The following is an 18,883-nucleotide window of genomic DNA, read 5'->3' as shown; positions in this document are numbered from 1 at the left end:
GGACAAGAACCTAGTTCGTAACGCTACTTTCGCCCATAAAATTATTGAATTTTAAATTAAGAGAAATCCTGTGTTTACATTTCCTTTCGTATTCGCTTCACACCATCAGTACATATATCTTATTTCGTTTATTTTCCTATCTTAGAACCTTATAATCACCATTAAATGATTACGAGAGTAATGTACTTTCACCAAAAGTGATTCTGATATCTAAAAAATCCTTATGTACATTATTCTATCAATTACTTATTTAGAGTGATTTAAATCACTGTTTTTTTCAACAAAATCACCTGATTTAAATCTTGATTTATATCGCGATTTTAAATCAACCTTATTGAAATCAATCCACCTTGATGTAAACATATATTAATAATAATAATAATAATAATAATAATAATAATAATTCCTTTATTTAGCGGGCGAGGTTCAGCCGTAGGCTGTTCTACCACCTAACCCTTGTCATGAGCTACATAAGAAATATAAGTATATATAATATAATATGATAATATATGAGTACAGATGGAAAGCTTGATTACACTAAAGAGAAATAAAAAAAATCACATTACCTACAATTACGAATATTCTTATTTCAGTAACATTAGTCATAGGATTATATAAATGTGAAAGAACAAGAAAATATTAAAAAAGAAAAAAATATATAAATGTAAATGTTAACATAAGGTTTGCATTTAAGTAAATAATAATAATAATTTGAAGATATTAATAAAATTCCAATAGTTACAGTTATAGACTATGAGTGTTTTGTCGTTTGTTGAGTGCCAGTTCATTTCTAGTATGTGCTACTGTTCTGCTGCTGTTCCTGTAGAAGCATTTCTTTTAATTTAATTTTGAAACTCTTATTGAGTTTTATTGAGTTTTACCAACATTTGTTGGTAGTGCATTCCATGGTTTCGGGGCAGATATAGAAAAGGATGAGGTATATAGCGTAGTCGAATGGTGAGGAATGTCAAGTTCATTGTGACGACGTGTCCCGTGTCTGTGAATTGTGTTGCGATTACATAATTTTTCAAATAATTACGCGGGTTTACGTTCAGTTTGCAGATCATGAATGAAAGATAGATAGTGTAGTAGCCTCCTGTTGGCCATTGTTAAAATATTATGTCTGTTTAAGATGGGAAGGATGTGATCGCGTTTATCCAGGCCAAAAGTATATCTGATGCATGCATTTTGTGCGATTTGAATTTTTCTGGTCTAATGGATTACAGAAGCTCAAAATGGATGGAATCATAAACTAAGGAGTTTAAGTAGGTTTACATTTCTATCGCGTAGTATACAATGTTCATCGCGAGGGACAGATATTAGAGGAAAAAACACACCATCTGTTCTTTCGGGTTTTGTTCTAAGTTCACCTTATGCACAGATAGGTTAATCGGAACTCACGATGTGTCTCCACCGCGTATCGAACCCGAGTTCCTTTGATTACATGGCGACGATGTTACCACTATGCCATCGAGGAGATCTGTAACATCATTTCTGAATGGCAACACTTACTTGTATGCACATCTTCTTTTAGATCCCTTGCAAACATGGGAACACTGGGGTATAGCCTTAGAGACTCTTTGATGCATCTCTCCAGGTACTTCATCTCAGAAAGGTCCTGCATGGTGGCTTGTCTCTTGGAGTCTCCGAAGATCGACTTCAGCTCCTCAAACGCCTTCTCCTGCGAAGAAAGGACAAATAATTAATATGTTGCTCTAAAAATCTCACCTCTGTCAAGTTCTCTATGTCGTTTGGAGTCTCCCAAGACAGACATCAGCAGGTGGACGCGGGTGGGCAACTGCCAATCCAAAAATTCTTCTGCCCACCCGATTTCCCACCTGAATAAATTCAAGAAGTATTAATACGTATTTAGAATAATATGAATACCACAACAAAAATATATTTATTGTCTTTACTCCGTGCAGATTTTTCGTTATAATATTATCGATGCTAGAAAGGCTCACAAATTATCATCCTACAGGAAGTTTCGCTGTCTTTGGTTGATTGATTGATTTAGTTTATTTTACTTCGCGTTTTGTGCCTCTTGGCTAATTTGCGAAGATGGGGATGAGTGATTAAATGATGAAATTGATGAATGGACATTCACAAACAACCAAGCCCTAGCGGGATTCGAACCCGGGACCCTTGGCGTCGCAGCGCGATGCGCTAACAACTTTTTTTATTATTTTTTTATAAAGGAAAGCCCCTATGCGGAAGCTTCCCCCATCACACTTCATTCACTCATATCATTTCATTCATATTTCAATTTCAGGACTTTTCAGGACAGACAACCAAAGATCCATGTCCGAGACAGGATTCGAACCCGTGACCCCTGGCGTCGTAGCGCTATGTGGTAACCACTCCGCCACAGGGGCCGACCCCACTCGGCCACAGGGTCCGACACGCTGTTTTTGGATTTACATCAGTTCCCCGAGTAAGATAACGAAAATCGTAGCAAAATATGGTGACTGATAATACTTATTTTTTGTAATTCATTTTATTCCTTGTTGAAAACTTGAAATATTAGGCTTGTTGTCGAGTTAACACTCCCGTGGGCCGTGGCTCGAAGTCTTGCAATACCTATCTACAGGGATGCACTTTTTCCGAGGTGGGAGTGCAAAATCATACATGATGTGATAAAGAAAAATATTAAGAAAACCCAAACAAATAAGCATATAAAAACAAATTTGCGTTACTTCCATATGGTATGAACAAGAACTTATTTTCATGACCTAGCGTTTTGGGTAATGGATAACGTATTTCGCTTGTGAGGCAATAGTCAGTAATTGAAACTGTTTCCAAGAGTTTCAAAGCGCTATGAACAAGAAAAAAAATGTTCTGCTTCGTTCCCTTAATAAAGTATAGGCTGTGTTGAATTCCTTCTTAATTTAAAAGAATAATACAAAATATCCAATGTACAAAGCGAGGTTCTACACAGTGAGCAGTTGAAAGGCGTGGGCAGGGACATACAGAAGGGAAGGAACACTTAATGAGAGAAATAGGATTGACACAGGTAAGATATGACTGATAGCCAAGAGGCTTTACAAAGGTGACGACATCCAGTGCCTTCGCTACTTCTCTCTAGATTGGAGTGGAAAGAATTTTGATAAGAAGACTGGACCCAATGTGTGTGCAAAAGCGAGAGAGAAGGAGGGGCAATTCAAGCAGAGTAAAATGGTGGAAAGGATAGATAAGCTAATAGAAAAGACGAAAGAAATACAAAGGAATTCGGGAGAGAGAGAGAGGATAACGAGAGAATACATGTTTGTAAAACTCTTAAACTTTATATCTGCCCACCCTAATTGATCAGTATTTGGCTTCTGCCACCCGGTCAAAATTTTTTGGTGTCACCCCTGGACATCAGCGTTTTAAAAAGAAGGTTCGTTCTTGCAATTTGTAACCAACTAGACGCCAAAGTGCAGAGATAGTCAAAAAATGCAGCGAATTAGACGGAGCCACTGTACTCTATCTCGGAATTCTGTGGGGCAAGCGAAGGAAAACAAGTTTCAGGACAAGTAGTGACTCGAGAGGGTTCGATCAATGAATTCGTGAAAGGAGAAGTGAGAGCATGAAGAGGAAAATGTTCCTGTTAGCAGGAACGCATACTGCTTCGCTTCGCCCTCTCGCTTTCTCCCCATCTCTACTGTTATGCGCGGCCTTTCTCCACAGATTCCCGGAAGAGAGTATAGTGCAGTGCATAGCTTATGCAGATGCAAACTCAAAATTATTTCCCGCTGCGACGTTTCGCTTCTCCGAACGTCTGAACAGCTTAGCAGTCTACGATGTCGGTAGTTGTAATGTAATAAAACAATGATGAATTCAGGCGTTGGCGCAGGAGAGGAATTGCTTCCTGAAATTGAAATGTCCCCCCGAAAATTTCAATAACCTGGCTGAGCATTCGGACCATATCTAAGATTTTGTCAGTCATGTTCATTTTGGCTTTTCTCATTTGCTTTAAGGAGGTTCTAAAGCCATGCTAAAGCATAGACCCAAATTTCTAAGGGTAACCGTACAACTAATATAGATTCGGTAAGGAAGAAATTTTCCGATATAAAAGATTGTTTTATTCACTAGAACATGTGAACCTTCTAATTCTGTTACGATTGAAGGGATTTAAGTAAATAACAGAAAATATAAGGTCTCCGTCATGTTCAAACTGCTCCGTACAGATGGCGCTGGAGTGGTAGTTTTTTTAGGCCTAATACCGGTGCATTTTCTTTCTTTTATGACTAGTATGGAAGATTTCGTGGTGAAACAAAGATCACATGTTCTTCCCGCAAGCATCTAAAATACTATGTGAAAAAATGAAAACATTTCGTACCTTGAGAGAGTAGTGCTTATCATTAAAACTTTTGAAGTGACGTTTCGTCGCAATATACTCCGTGGTGCAGATTTTAGCCAACACTGTTGCCGATATTTCACGCCGTGTTTTCTAACGATATGATCAATACAAGTGCGTCGAAATCGTGAAAGTTAAACCAAGTTACCAGAGAATAACGAATCCCAGTAAATTTTGGAAGAAGGAAACATCGGAAAAAACTGAAAGGTAAGTCTTATATTTAAACGCTTGTTGCTTAATCCATCAAAAGTAAAACGTTTGCAATATGTAAGAGTGATGCAGAATGTATGATTTATTTATATGTTGAGGAAATACCTTCCGATATAATTTCTGTGAGAATATCGCTTCAACGTCTCAACCTTTACAACGCAGCACGCATTTTTCCTTACAAACGAAGTTCATAATTCTTTGCAATTGTAAAATCAGAAGAGAATGTTATATTAAATTAGGCATAATGCAGATATTACAGTTTTGTGATTATTACTAGAGCATGAAATAGCTTGATATAGATTATATTCTGGCATTAAATCGATATTGCACAAAATGCTCTACTATCGTTCTTGGGAGATTATTTTCGTATTTCACTGGTGCTATTCAAATGTATGTACATCGGAATTTGTATTACAAATCAGTCGTTCATTATAGTTTCATTCTGCCCTTGTACAAGGTTGGAACTAGGGATGGCCTAACGGATCCGGATCCGAAAAATCCGGATCCAAAAGTTCCTGATCTGGATCCGGATCCGAGAGTTCCGGATCCAAAAGATTCGGATCTGGATCCGGATCCGAAAATCCGGATCCGAGAGTTTCGTATCTCAATCCCATTATAATATTACCACACCTTAAAAGGTATTATGATCTTCGATTACAAATAAATTTTTCGTTAGTCCTACAAGATTTTTTTTCAAGTGTTGTTCCTAAAATACTTTGCTAGGCATCGCCTAACACACTCGTGCACACATGTCAGAGGTGATTTTGTAAATGCCATTGAAACGAATATGTATTCATTCGAATGTATTGGAAATGAAAACACACATAAATGTGAGACATTACATTCCAGGATGAAACCTTTAACACATATAACAAGATAGAAATCTTATACAAAAATTATACAATTGTTCTACAGTTACAGATCTACAAATTAAAATAAAACATTATAATATATGCAGTGTTAAATAATTACGAAGTGTAAGACACCCCTGTGTCCCCCTCCGATTTCCATGATACTTGGCAGGTGTGTGTATAAACGGGCCCAAATGAATTAATAAGTGTTTTTTTTTTGTTTCAGCTAAAAAATGGTTTTAGGGGGCAAAACCCCCTCAAATGTCAAGATGAGGACAAATTGAAGTGAGGATCGGACCCCTGTGTCCCCCTCCGATTTTCATGATACTTGGCAGGTGTGTGTATAAACGGGCCCAAATGAAGAAATACGTGTTTTTTTTTGTCTCGGCTAAAAACTGTTTTAGGGGGCAACCTCCCCCCTCAAATGTCAATATGAGGACAAATTTAAGTAGGCATTTAACTGTGTCCCCTCCGATTTCCATGAACTTGGCAGGTGTATAGTGGGGCCCAAAGGAAGAAATACGTGTTTTTTTGTTTCAGCTAAAAAACAGTTTTACAGGGCGAAACCCACTCAATTGTCAAGATGAGGACAAATTGAAGTGGGGATCTGACCCCTGTGTCCCCCTCCGATTTCCATGAAACTTGGCAGGTGTGTGTATAAACGGGCCCAAATGAAGAAATACGTGTTTTTTTGTTTCGGCAAAAAAAAATTGTTCTAGGGGGCAACCTCCTCTCAAATATCAAGATGAGGACAAATTGAAGTGGGGATCTGACCCCTGTGTTCCCCTCCGATTTCTATGAAACGTGGCAGGTGTATAGAGGGGCCCAAAGGAAGAATTACGTGTTTTTTGTTTCAGCTAAAAACTGTTTTAGGGGGCACAAATCCCCTCAAATGTCAAGATGAGGACAAATTGAAGTAAGGATCTGACCCCTGTGTCCCCCTCCGATTTTCATGAAACTTGGCAGATGTATAGAGGGGCCCAAAGGAAGAAATACGTGTTTTTTTTGTTTCGGCTAAAAAACTGTTTTAGGGGGCAAAAACCGCCTCAAATGTCACGATGAGGACAAATTGACGTGAGGATCTTCTGACCCCTGTGTCCCCCTCCGATTCTCATGAAATTTGACAGGTGTATAGAGAGGCCGTATGCCCCCTGTTTCCTCCTATGCCATATTTACGTGGTTTCGGGGTCAGATCCCCACTTCAATTTCTCCTCATCTTGACATTTGAGGGGGGGGATGAAAACACACATAAATGTGAGACATTCCATTCCAGGATGAAACCTTTAACACATATAACAAGATAGAAATGTTCAAGGGTCCCGGGTTCGAATCCCGCTAGGGCTTGGTTGTTTGTGAATGTCCATTCATCAATTTCATCATTTCATCACTCATCCCCATCTTCGAAAATTAGCCAAGATGCACAAAACGCGAAGTAAAATACACTAAATCAAAATCAAATCAAAAAGATAGAAATGTTATACAAAAATTATACAATTGTTCTACAGTTACAGTTCTACAAATTAAAATAAAAAAGTTCTGGATCTAGATTTCTGGCCATCCCTACTATACACTTGACACGTTTCATGGAAATCGGAGGGGAACACAGGGGTCAGATCCCCACTTCAATTTGTCCTTATCTTAACATTTGAGAGGTGGTTGCCCCCTAGAACAAATTTTTTGCCGAAACAAAAAAACACGTATTTCTTCATTTGGGCCCTGCAGGTTTCATGGAAATCGGAGGGGGAGACTTAGAACTCCCTTGTAAGTGTATTAATTAGTTACAAATCGCGCACGCGCACACACACACTATATATATATGTGTGTATGTATATTATATATATATATATATATATATATATATATATATATATATATATATATATTAGCAGGTAACAATATTTTATAAGCACATTCTTACTTTCCAAAGGAGCGCATGTGGGATGGCAAAATGGATCTGGATCCGAAAATACCGGATCCGGATCCGAAAGTACCGGATACGGATCCGAAAATTCTGGATCCGGATCAGAAAGTTCTGGATCTGGATCCGAAAGTACCGGATCCGGATCCAGATCTGAAAATTCCGGATCCACGGATCCGGATCCGAAAAATTTTAGGATCCGGAACCAACCGGATCCGGATCTGGCCATCCCTAGCTGGAACGAGTTGTTTCTGACCTGTTTTGAACAAGATTTTTCTCTTTTATGTTTTTGAAACTTGAACACAGTTCATAAAGCTCGCAAATGTTAAATGCAATAAGTAGGTTAAGCTGTTAGGTTGGATTGGAATAGATTTATTGTGAGATCCCCGAATTTTGTGCAAGTTCTGGACAACGTTCTATATCTTCTTTTACAGAATCAGGTCAGAAAACCGGTTTTGTAAGCTGTATAAAACATTTGGTTTTCTCGTTCTTTCATAATTTTGAACGCCTTGTAATGGTAGCGCAACATTTTCAATAAGTTCAAGCTTTATGTATTTAAGGTGTAAAAGTACACCCTAACAGCTAAAAGAGTAAAGTCCTAACAGTCTACCAAACAATAGTTTTCGTGTTTACTGAGAATTTACAAATTAGTATAGATTAGTAAATATTAGAAGTTCACATATCTTACAAGTGCAAGGCTAATTATTTATTTGTGGGTAAGATTGAGTGATTTTCAGAGAAATCATAATTTGTCCAGATTATGTTACGAATATTTGATTCAATAACCTACTGAAGTCAAAGTCCTATTCATAGGCGTGCGCACGGGGGGGAGGGGGCAAGGGGGCTCACGGACGTTCGCAGATTTTTTCCACATAGGGACAAGCAAGGTATTTTTCCGTGGGGCATATTACCCCGATAATAGTGCTGCCCCCTCAAAAACACCACTTGAATTTGAAATTATCGCATACTTGCGTCCCTCCATTACATACGTAATAATTAATGTAAATTACTATGACTGAAATCAAATTATACGTGTGAAATATATACTTTTAGGTAGATATTCGTTTTCGAAGAGGGAGGTGTGGTAATCCTTGCCCCCCTTCTAGACGTTCCATGGCCCTACATTATTATACTTTCAACTAGAAATTTAGTGTAGAGGAATCTTATGACTTATTAGACGATATTGGTTGCAGTGGCGCAACCACAAGGGGGCAGAGGGGCATTGCCTTATCACAACCTTGGACGGAAATCAATTCTAGGAGGGCAAACATTGAATTAAGAAAAAGTAAAACTAGCAGAAATTAAGAATAGCAGGACAATAGGATACTCAAAATGGAATTAGTTTTCACGTCTTTCTATCATCATTTTTTCCAGACGGCCAGGAGCACTTGTAGGGTGGCACAGAGGGGCAATTGTCCCCTCGACTTCAAATTTTATATACAAACAAAACTACATTTCGTAAAATTTTCTTGCTCGGTTCGCTCTCAATATCTGCTTTTCTTACAGTCTTGTCAAGTTCATAGTCATAGCTAGGGGACGGCGGGAGTTGTCCCTGGACGCTGAACAATCTGAATGAGAAAAATTGTAAAAGAGAACGCCATGGCGTCCCGTGATTTTTTTTTTGCGCCATATTAAATCAATACAGTTTTCACTTTGCAAAAATTTGGATCGTGAAATCCTCTTGCTCGCTTCGCTCGCAATTTATTTTCTGTAGTGCATTGTAAATTACCAGACACAGTGTAAGAACAATTAAGTACTTCAGACAGTAGCTCCTGTAATAGCTTGGTTTGGAGGAAAAGGAGCGAGCATATTTCAGAGACAATTTATAACATTTTTGTTATTGGTTTGTTATGGGGCGGATGAATTGATTGTGTAATGTATATAAATAATATGTCATATACACACACACACATATACTCATCAATGCAATAGAACTAAAACAGTGAGATAAAGTGAAGTTTTTCTTTCCCGACTAAACTTTCAAGGCTTTTGCCCCCACCCCCTAATCACAGAGGGTCTGCGCACGCCTATGGTACCGTGAATCAAACCTTTTATATTCTGTTATAATTCTGTTATAAAAGGACCACTTCGTTAACCATTATTGTGCAGTTTAGATCAATTACATTCACATCCACTTACACAACATCTCTAAGTTGTTTTCATTTTATTATTAACTCAACTTGTCTGTGGTTTTAACAATATAATGAAAATTATTTTTTTCATCTTTGTTAAGTTCATAGTCTCATACACCATATTAACAATATTTTTATTTTCTCCTTTTGCAGATGAACATTTGAGAATCTATTTGATGTGTCTTCTAAGAATACTTGAAACTTGTAAAAAGGTCAACAGATTTGACTAACAATGGCAACCCAATACCGTGGAAGTTTGTGGATATGCTTCTATGGAATCAAAATCGTCTGTGTGGATTGTTTGAACTGTACACAATTTGCACATACATGGTTGAATGGTTATGGTTTACAAGATATCAAGAGTCCAAAATATACTCAAGAAATGATGTTGCAAGACTTCTTAATATCTGGTTGCAAGTAGTCAGCAATTGGGAACGGTATATTTGAGAAACTGAAAATAATGGGAATGGTATAACTTGTTTGTCTTGTCTGTCAAGTTATAGCACACATTCCTTGAAATTTTTGCTAGTTCCAATTTTGAAGGGTATTTGCCCACAATCTTAGGATATTCATTGCTTTCTGAATGGAATGATGATTTCAAGACAGCAAGAAGCATACGCATCTATGAGAGAACTACATAATGTTGCAGGATGGGCAAGAAGGAGAATGAAGTTACATTGAAAGAAAAATGTTAATGTGAATTTATACGTATATCATGAATATATACTTTTAGTAGTCCCTTCATGCAATGATTTTTGAGTGATTTGAATTTTATTCTAATGGTAATTATTACCATATTGTATCTTAGAAAACTTCTCTCACAATTCTTATCTGAGTATCTTATCTAAGATATCGACAGTGTGTGGAAAGTTACTTTTCAAAGTAATTCAAAGTTAATCATTTGAGAAATTAATTCAGTTATAATTACTGTAGCTTTAAAACGAATCTAATTTAGTTACTATTACAATTACTTTATTCTAGATTAGTTATATCTTGTAAGACATGGTTCAGAACATGAAATGCAAGTGCACTATTCATTTCATCACAGATGACCACCAACAACTTAGCATTAAGTTCATATATAATTGAGGACTAAAAGTGGTAAACGTTGTAAGTGCCAAAAGCGAAAGTGTTTGGGAAATCGCATCGTTCCGCACATCAGCCCGTAAGAACGTGCACACTAGTGACCTCTTTACACGCCCTTTGAACTACTTAGAGGGCTACCAGCCACATTTTACATTTACCACATTATAAAGCATGGCACATTTCACAGTTTAACGTGGAAAACGGTGTTTGAATTATTGTGGCACTTACAGCGTTTACCAATTTTAGTCTTCAATCATAACTGCTGGTGTACGTGTTGGAGTGGTTAGAACAGCGCGTTACGACGCTAGGAGTCTCTGGTTCGAATCCCGGCATGGGTATGTTTTGTATGTGATCCTTCATAAGTTTCATCATTTATCACTCCTTCTCATCTTTGCGATTAGACAAAAATGGCAGAAAATAAACTAAATCAATCAACCACATAATTATAACTAAGTTAATATATTTTATATGTAAATGCAGAGGTAATAAAATCCACATATTTTACTTAAAGATGAAAAAATAATAATTTATTGTATTTTTGTTGAGCAAACAATATATTATTCAGAATTACTGTTGAACTGTGGTATACCAATGAGGATTGTTAGAAATTATTCTAATTAAAATACACTTGGAATAGATACATTCTGGTTCTTGGCAATAAATAAGATTGTTCTCATGGTCTCACGATTTCAATAATCACTAATTCATCCATTCTTTCAGACGAGGATATGATTCAACAAATTGTAAAAATGGAACAGAAGAAAATTCCTATCTATGCAAAAAAAATAGTAATTGTACACTTCTGTTCACATCAATTGGTACATACTTCAACTGTTCGACCCTATAAAGAGTGACACTTTATGTGAACAGGAGTGTACAACTAACTTCGAAGTTAGTTAATAGTTAGGTGGGAAAATAACTGAATTTCAGGTACTAATTTCATAAAGTAAGTAGTTTAAAGTTAATGTTACTCGAAAATGTTACTGTTACTTCCAAAGACAGCTGCTGAACAAACCAGTATAATTCGTGAAGAACTGTGAAACAGGACTTTGGACATTGTGCGGAAGCAACTTGTGTAAAATTGTACTTAAGTATTTTGAAACGAACAAACAATCACTCTGCTGCTCGTTTACCTTTATTCCCGGTTTTCAAATAAAGGCCTCCCCGATGGCGTGGTGGTAAAGTCGTCGCCTTGTAGCTACTCAAGAGGTTCGATACATGGTGGAGGCGCATTGCACAGTGGTTCGGATCCCACTTTAAACTGTAGGTCCAGTCCTGATTAGCCTTTCTGTGCGTAAACATGACTTAAAACATCAATTTAAGTTTTTCAAATAAATAATGTTCTTAAAGTATAGTAATTTGAGATTTAATTTCCATTGTAACACAGTTAAGTCTTGTTTTCATGTCATTAAAATGTTGACGAAGGAAAGCTTTTATAGTATAAAAAAATATACATAAAAACGTAACGTCTCCACCCTCTAACAGGATCTTCTTCAGACGAATATTCACAATTGACAATAAGGAAAAATTATTTGGTCTTATCGTCATCCTGAGAAAATGGAACACTTTTTTGTATCAATTGTAATTCTGCAAGAAAAATACATTAGGAAACTGAAATTTACGGCCTTGTGGAAAAATTAACAATAATACTTTTAAGCATTTTTCAACAATGTTTATAATTGAAAGAAATGAAAATGTGTTTCATCTTTAATTTCATTTTACTAATACAGGGTGCAGAAAATAATATCTTGCAAATGGCATTTCAACAATGAAAGCACGGTGCGTTGAATACGTTCTACCAAAGAATATTTTGAACGGTCGCTCCATACACAAGAAAATGACTTCGCTGGAGCAAGCGAACGAAAGCAAGTCTCTGAGCAAGTAGTGACGCGAGACGGCTCTACCAACGAACACGTGAGAGGGAACGGGATTGCGCGGAACGGCGGAAAGCTGCTGTAGATACCAGCTTTCGCAGCATCGTGTACTGCTTCGCTCTGCCCACTCGATCCCCTTCTCTGCTGCTATGTGCAGCCTTGCTGCAGCAGAGATAGTTGGGACAGAGTATAAAGTCTCCAATCAAAAGTAGAAAGTACTGTCATACAAAATGAAGTGTATAGTCAACGCAGGCACGTATCCAGAAATTCCTTTCGGGGCGAGGGGAGACAATATATTTTTAAGTGGTATAGATAGAACCTCACAGGTGCATATTTAAGGCAAGTGGTGCCATTTTGGTGGCAAAGCGGGGATGGAGGGAGGCACGGAAAGTTTACTTTCTCTTGGTAGATAAGGCCTAGCATTAAGAGGTCATGTTGCGGAGGCAAAAAAATGGGGAGGAACTGTCCCCTAAGTAGTAGCCACCGTTTAAGGTTCCCATTTTTACCACGTGTTTGTCCGTTTCTTTTCATCAGGCATCAAAACATCTTTGGTGTCTTTGAGTGTCTTCACGAAGCTGTTACACAATGGATGGACAATCCACTCGACGATGCAAGATTCAAACTGTGGCCTGTGAACTGGATGCACACAGTTCTCGAATGAACCTGAACACCACTAATGTGTTTTGTCTTCCCATGTATGCAACCCACCAAATTGTTCATATTCAGGCCTAAGCACTCGCAGGTGTTCAAAATTGTCTGTCACAGCTTCCGCAGTCTTGTCATATATCGGCACGAAACAAAGGAAGTCTTCTCGAACACAGCTGGATCGAGAAACAATTAATGCACAGTGAAAACCCTTCCGTTCCCAACACATCTAATGCTTCGACTTCCAATATGATAAAATGCTCACTCATTTATCTTCAGTGGCGTGATGGGGGTCATAACCCTCCATTGGCCCAGTATTTCTAAAAAAAAAATGAACGTCAAAGGCAGAGAAATATGGCAAAATGAAGACTGACTACCGAGAAAAAGTACACGTAACACTCCCACTCCCATCCCTTCGAAAATACTGGGTATGCCAGTAGAGCAACCGCACGACATGCCAGAGATCCTGGTTCGGGTCCTGGCAAAGCCTGAAAATTCCGCTAAAATATCTACATATCCAACATCTTCCTGCTTTCTCTTCTCGACATTCATATAATTTTCGGCTGTCCCATTGTAGTGGTTAAGTTTTTGAGTGTGGGTCGAACCCAGTTGGCTTAAATAAAAGTCATTTTTATCCCATGAAAGTCTCGGACTGCAAACACTCAATTTGACCCGGGCACAAATAAAATTACAGTTGATCTGTGAAACTTATTTATGTCTTAATAAACCGCCCCAATATCCGGTACTCGTGAAATGTTCACTTTAGACCTTCGATCTCTTCGCCTCATGCCCCGAACTAGCACTACACTGAGGCTCCTAGAGTTCCACAGACGTCAATATTTTCAACTTTGGACACGAACTAGAAGTAGACTTCGGTAGTTTACGGGAAATTGTCTCACTAGTCCACTTCGTTTTCGAATTACTAACAGATTCTGTTGTAGAGCCCAACACGTATATTTCTGCCGTGCGATGCGCGACACACTCAAGAAGTGTTGCTAATGGAGCAGATAGAAAAACCGCTGGAGTGCGGCGATGCACAGCTGTTACGTACAACAAGAAAATTAGAGAATTCAGGTCTATCTAACGTTGATATCGTGCATTATACCAGGACTAGGATTAACATGTACTAACAAGTGGCTTTGTATGTAGCTACATACATATGGACTAAAAAATCGCAAAATATGGACTAACACATACGTAAAATTACCAAAAATGCTGCAAAGAAGACTTCTTCATAGTGATTCCTTATTTGAGTGATTTCAAACAAAATAAACACTATTATTTTCCATTGCATTAATGCACTGGTGGCGTTCTAACTGTTCACTCCCAAAACCCGTCTATACTGGTACGGAATTGCAACGACAGATAATACACTGTTTTGAGAACTAATAATATGCGAATGTGTTAAACCGCAACAATTGGACCACAACACTCCTCCTCAAGCAGTATTATTGCCTCTCTGTGATCGGCGACAGTCGGTTGTGTTTGTTGTAAATTTACAAACGATGCCGGCTTCCACAACAATAACAAGTACATATACTGCCACTAGACGATAAGCTGCTCGTCTTTTTTTTTGGGGGGGGGGGCTATGAACTTGTCACCCATCGAAGCATGGCAATTTTAACACAGAAAACAATATGCATCGCATTAAGCAGCAAAAATGACAGCTTCCTGTATGCAATTTCTACAAGAACACGTGCCGGAGCCAAGAGTTGAAATTCTCATGGAGCCACATAATTTCTTTTGAACAATTCCAAAATTATAAAATATGAACAATTTGTGAATTTCTAGAGCTTGCCTATGCAAGGTTTTTGATTTTAACTTTGACAGAACTGGAGGCATTATGGAATTTAACGTTCATTAACAAACACACACTTTCACATACACACACGCAATACACGCACACAACGTGAAACCGGTCAAATACTTAGTATGAAATAAAAATATGGTGCTTCGAATACAACAAAACTCACCGTCACTTTAACTGCCTTTCTCCTTCCGTGACAGAAATAATGCTTCCTTTTTACAGTTGGCAACACTAGTTACTAGCTAACCAATGAACATACACTGCATAAAAGAAGCAACCACCTCGTCATGCTATATTGCCACATTACCGTCCCTGCCGAACGGTGTGAACCGCGAGCTGGAGCGCTATTCAATTGTTTACAATGATGTTTGCGCGAGTGTGTCCAGGAATGGAATGACAATATGGCAACAATGGCGAAGGTTGGCGAGCAGCGTAGAGCACGTGTTGCTAAGAGAGAGGGAGACGAAACGAAATTTGGTATGTGCGCAACGGCAAAGATATGTGTGATGCACTCTACTGATCAACCGGGAAATTGAAGCCGGGTATTTACGTCTTCATTATATTCTAGAATGTTCCGCAGGTAAAACGTTTCGTTAATATTACCAGTGGTTCGACTCCACCTCTTATTTAAGAACGTTTCCTTTCCCGCTTTCCAAAGAATAAATAATACAAAGAATCGTCCTACTCATGGCACGCTTTGTTGTGCAGCTTCCAAATGATGACAAATCTTTACACAATGATCGCGCTCGCTGCGACAACAACAATGAAAACGCAAGAAAAGTTTACGTGCAATACTGTCAATAAAAGGGTTATAGAACATTATCCGTCTTGCCTCGATAATTACTCTCCTTAAATTATCGTCACATTATAAAGAAGCCAAAAAACTAATTTATCCTGTGTAAAATGATAAGATTTCCTGCGGGGGCTCGGCCCCCTGATCTCCAACTTGGATACGTGCTATGATCAATAATATGGTTATGGAACATTCTCTACCTTGCCCCGATAATTATTTCTCTCCTTAAATTATCGTCGCATCTTTCAAGAAACCAAAAACCTAATTTTATGTAGTGTAAACTGAAAGATTTCCCTTGAAAGGGGCTCGACCCCTCCCCCACGATCCCCATCTTGGATACATGGTATTATCAATAACAGGGTTATAGAACATTTTCTGTCTTGCCTAGATAATTATTACTCTCCTTAAATTATCGTCACATTATTCAAGAAGCCAAAAACCTACTTTATCTAGTGTAAACTGAAACATTTCCTGGGGGATCGACTCCCCTTTTCACCACATTGGACACGTGCTATTATCAATTACAGGGTTGTAGAAAAATTTACCTTGCCTCGATAATTATTTCTCTCCTTAAATTTTCGTCACTTTATTTTATTTCACACACACAAGAAACCAAAAACCTAATTTTATCTAGTGTAAACCGAAAACTTTCGGGAGCGCTCTAGCCCCCTGAGCCCCCCTTGGATACGTGCCTGAGTCAACGCAGCATTTGCTTCAAACTTATTCACAAAATTTTTCAATTATTTCAATTACTGTCCTCACTTGGTCAGTTTCGTGTTTGAATTAACTACACTTATTATTGTATTTTCTTCTCTGCCTTCTGAATATTAAAATAAATGCTGAACATAAAACAACGAATTTTATATTAATATTTAACTACACTCATTATTGCATTTTCTTCTCTGCGTTCTAAATATTTAAAACAAATACTTAATATAAAACAACGGATTTTATATTAATATTTCGACTATTACTACCCTCCACTGATGATATATTGCTTATTTCTGCAAGAAGAACATATAACTAAAATCTCATGATTTATCAATTTCCCTGATTTACTACTTTTTTTTAATTCACTAACTCACCTCTAACCAATATGGCGTCATCTCACATCGAGTACCCTAATCGACCTACCTGTATGTATGTACCTTGGTTATATTTACGCGGAGATCTGGCAACATGGCCCTCGGTTGCCATGGCAAACGGTGCTGCCATCTGTTATCGAAAAATTACCACAAAATTGCCTTTAGTACGGCCTTAATTTAACGCAACGCACTTTTCCTGGATTTTTCGTAATCATAAGCAGTTTCAGTCCACTTTATAATTAAAATACAAAATAATGAACGAATTTAAATTATTGTCCGTTTTTATAACTGCTAACGACTAATATATAATAAAAAATCAATATAATTGAAACTCAACAATGGGCCCGTGTTGGGTGGCAGGACTGGTGTAATATGAGCTTTTGCTGCTCTAACAAATTTCATGTTCTTCCATCTGTTTTAATTAGGGCTGAGCCGATACCACAATTAGCCGATACTGATACCCTGACCGATTCCAACCGAAAGAGATGCCGATACCGATACTTGCATAATAACAGTTTAAAATAACAAAGGCAAGTTACAGAGTCATAAAACTCAGCACATCATATTCCATTAATGACATTAAATAACTCCCAAATTATTCTCATGTACTATTATAGCACTTCAAAATGTCTTGTGAAAGTTTATATGAACTTCTTCCTACCCCCACATGATGAAAAAAGAAGAAGAAGAAGTAGTTTTTGAAATGTTGCAAGCATTTTTAAAGTTTTGCAGTTAAACCTAAAAATCTGTAGACTGTTATAAGTGCCCCTGATTCATTTCATGAACCACAATTACATCAAAACAACATTTTTGCCGTTTGGATTAACCTGCAGGGGGAGGAAAACGACGTAAAAATATATACAAATGCAGATATTTATTAATGCTAATTTGGCCCGGCTCTGTATATGGCCTGCTGTTCATTATTCTCTGTTATTTACAATAAAAGCAAGTCACTGTCGTGTCGGTATCGAGCAGCAGTCACACAGAAGGGTAGAGCACAAGAAGAAAATCCACAACCCTCTCTCCCACAGCGACATTCATCTCTTGCCCAGGAACTCAGAAATAAGTCTAGTATGATGATAATGCTGGTTTTAAAAAACGTCCACGTTCTTACCCCACGAGTTTGCGAGCAAGAATTGGCAATGAACGGTGCCTTTATTTCCGCATTGCGTAGAGCAGCAGGCAGTTACATGCCTTCAATGTCACGTTTTGGCGCAGCCCTTTCATTTTAGTTCTTCCTTTGATCTTGTCATCCCAGGAGTATACAGCATTCTCGGACATGTACATGGAATTCCCAACGGAAGGATGAACGAACATTTGAGAAGGACAAAACTTGACAAATGAGTTGTTTCTCTTGGCCGCTCTAGCCACTAAAAAACCTTCGTATCGGATGGCATCTGTGACGAAAATTCAACCGAATACATACCGATACCAGTACTACTGATATCGGCCAATTCGCCTCAGCCCTAGTTTTTACGGATAGTCAGGCAACAGTTTGCTGAGGAACGGTAGTGATGACTTTAGCAGTCTTATCGATTTTTACACTTAATTTAAGCACGTATAAGAGGTAAGGGACCCAGTATTAGTATTGTCTTTATTATTGTTATAATTTGTTGCCTATGACATTCCCTCGGAAAGTTTGTTATTCCCCCAGAGAAAACAGGCTGGATTCAACACTGACCTGAAAGGCGTCAAACGTCCTGGCAATATATATTTTAAATAGGTAATGACAAAGCAATCAAAAGCTACAATTGAACCAGTAAAAAGCGATTGAATAGACCATTGCAGTGTAAGTCCACTCTATGCTCAGCACTGATTATACAATTTCAAAGGGTATCTGTACAACTGTGCAATGGGCCTCGACCAACCCAATTGGAAAATTCAAATATTTTCAGTCATCAGACATAGCGGAGATGAACTCACCTTCCTCCAGTCGGTAGGGCGTCAGACTGCCATGGTAAGACACGGCTGGGTGATTTCAATTGGGAAATTCTCCAGATACATTCCTGCTTGGAATGACTTTGGGGTTCACCTAGCCTCTAATAAATTGGTAGCTGGGGCAACCCAGTGGGGTAAAGTCAGCCGAAGAGTGGTGCTGATCATATCGCCTTCATAGATGGCCGAGATTGTGAATGCGTGTGGC

The 18,883-nt window shown here is 38.1% G+C and overlaps 1 protein-coding gene across 1 annotated transcript in view; it reads right to left on the bottom strand.

Moving 5' to 3' along the window:
* The window catches only part of LOC145988129 (cytochrome P450 4c3-like), a 69,924-nt gene that overhangs the window by 3,536 nt on the left and 47,505 nt on the right, over positions 1-18,883 (bottom strand). The window contains exon 10 of the mRNA XM_083122960.1: positions 1,513-1,681. Coding sequence (XP_082979086.1) covers positions 1,513-1,681 — 169 coding nt within the window. The remainder of the gene's footprint in view (positions 1-1,512; positions 1,682-18,883) is intronic.

This window comes from Lepisma saccharinum, chromosome 5, assembly GCF_977018435.1.
Source record: "Lepisma saccharinum chromosome 5, izLepSacc3.1, whole genome shotgun sequence".
Taxonomy (NCBI): domain Eukaryota; kingdom Metazoa; phylum Arthropoda; class Insecta; order Zygentoma; family Lepismatidae; genus Lepisma; species Lepisma saccharinum.
Note: the sequence above shows the minus strand (reverse complement) of the source record. Positions and strands in the feature narration are given on the sequence as shown.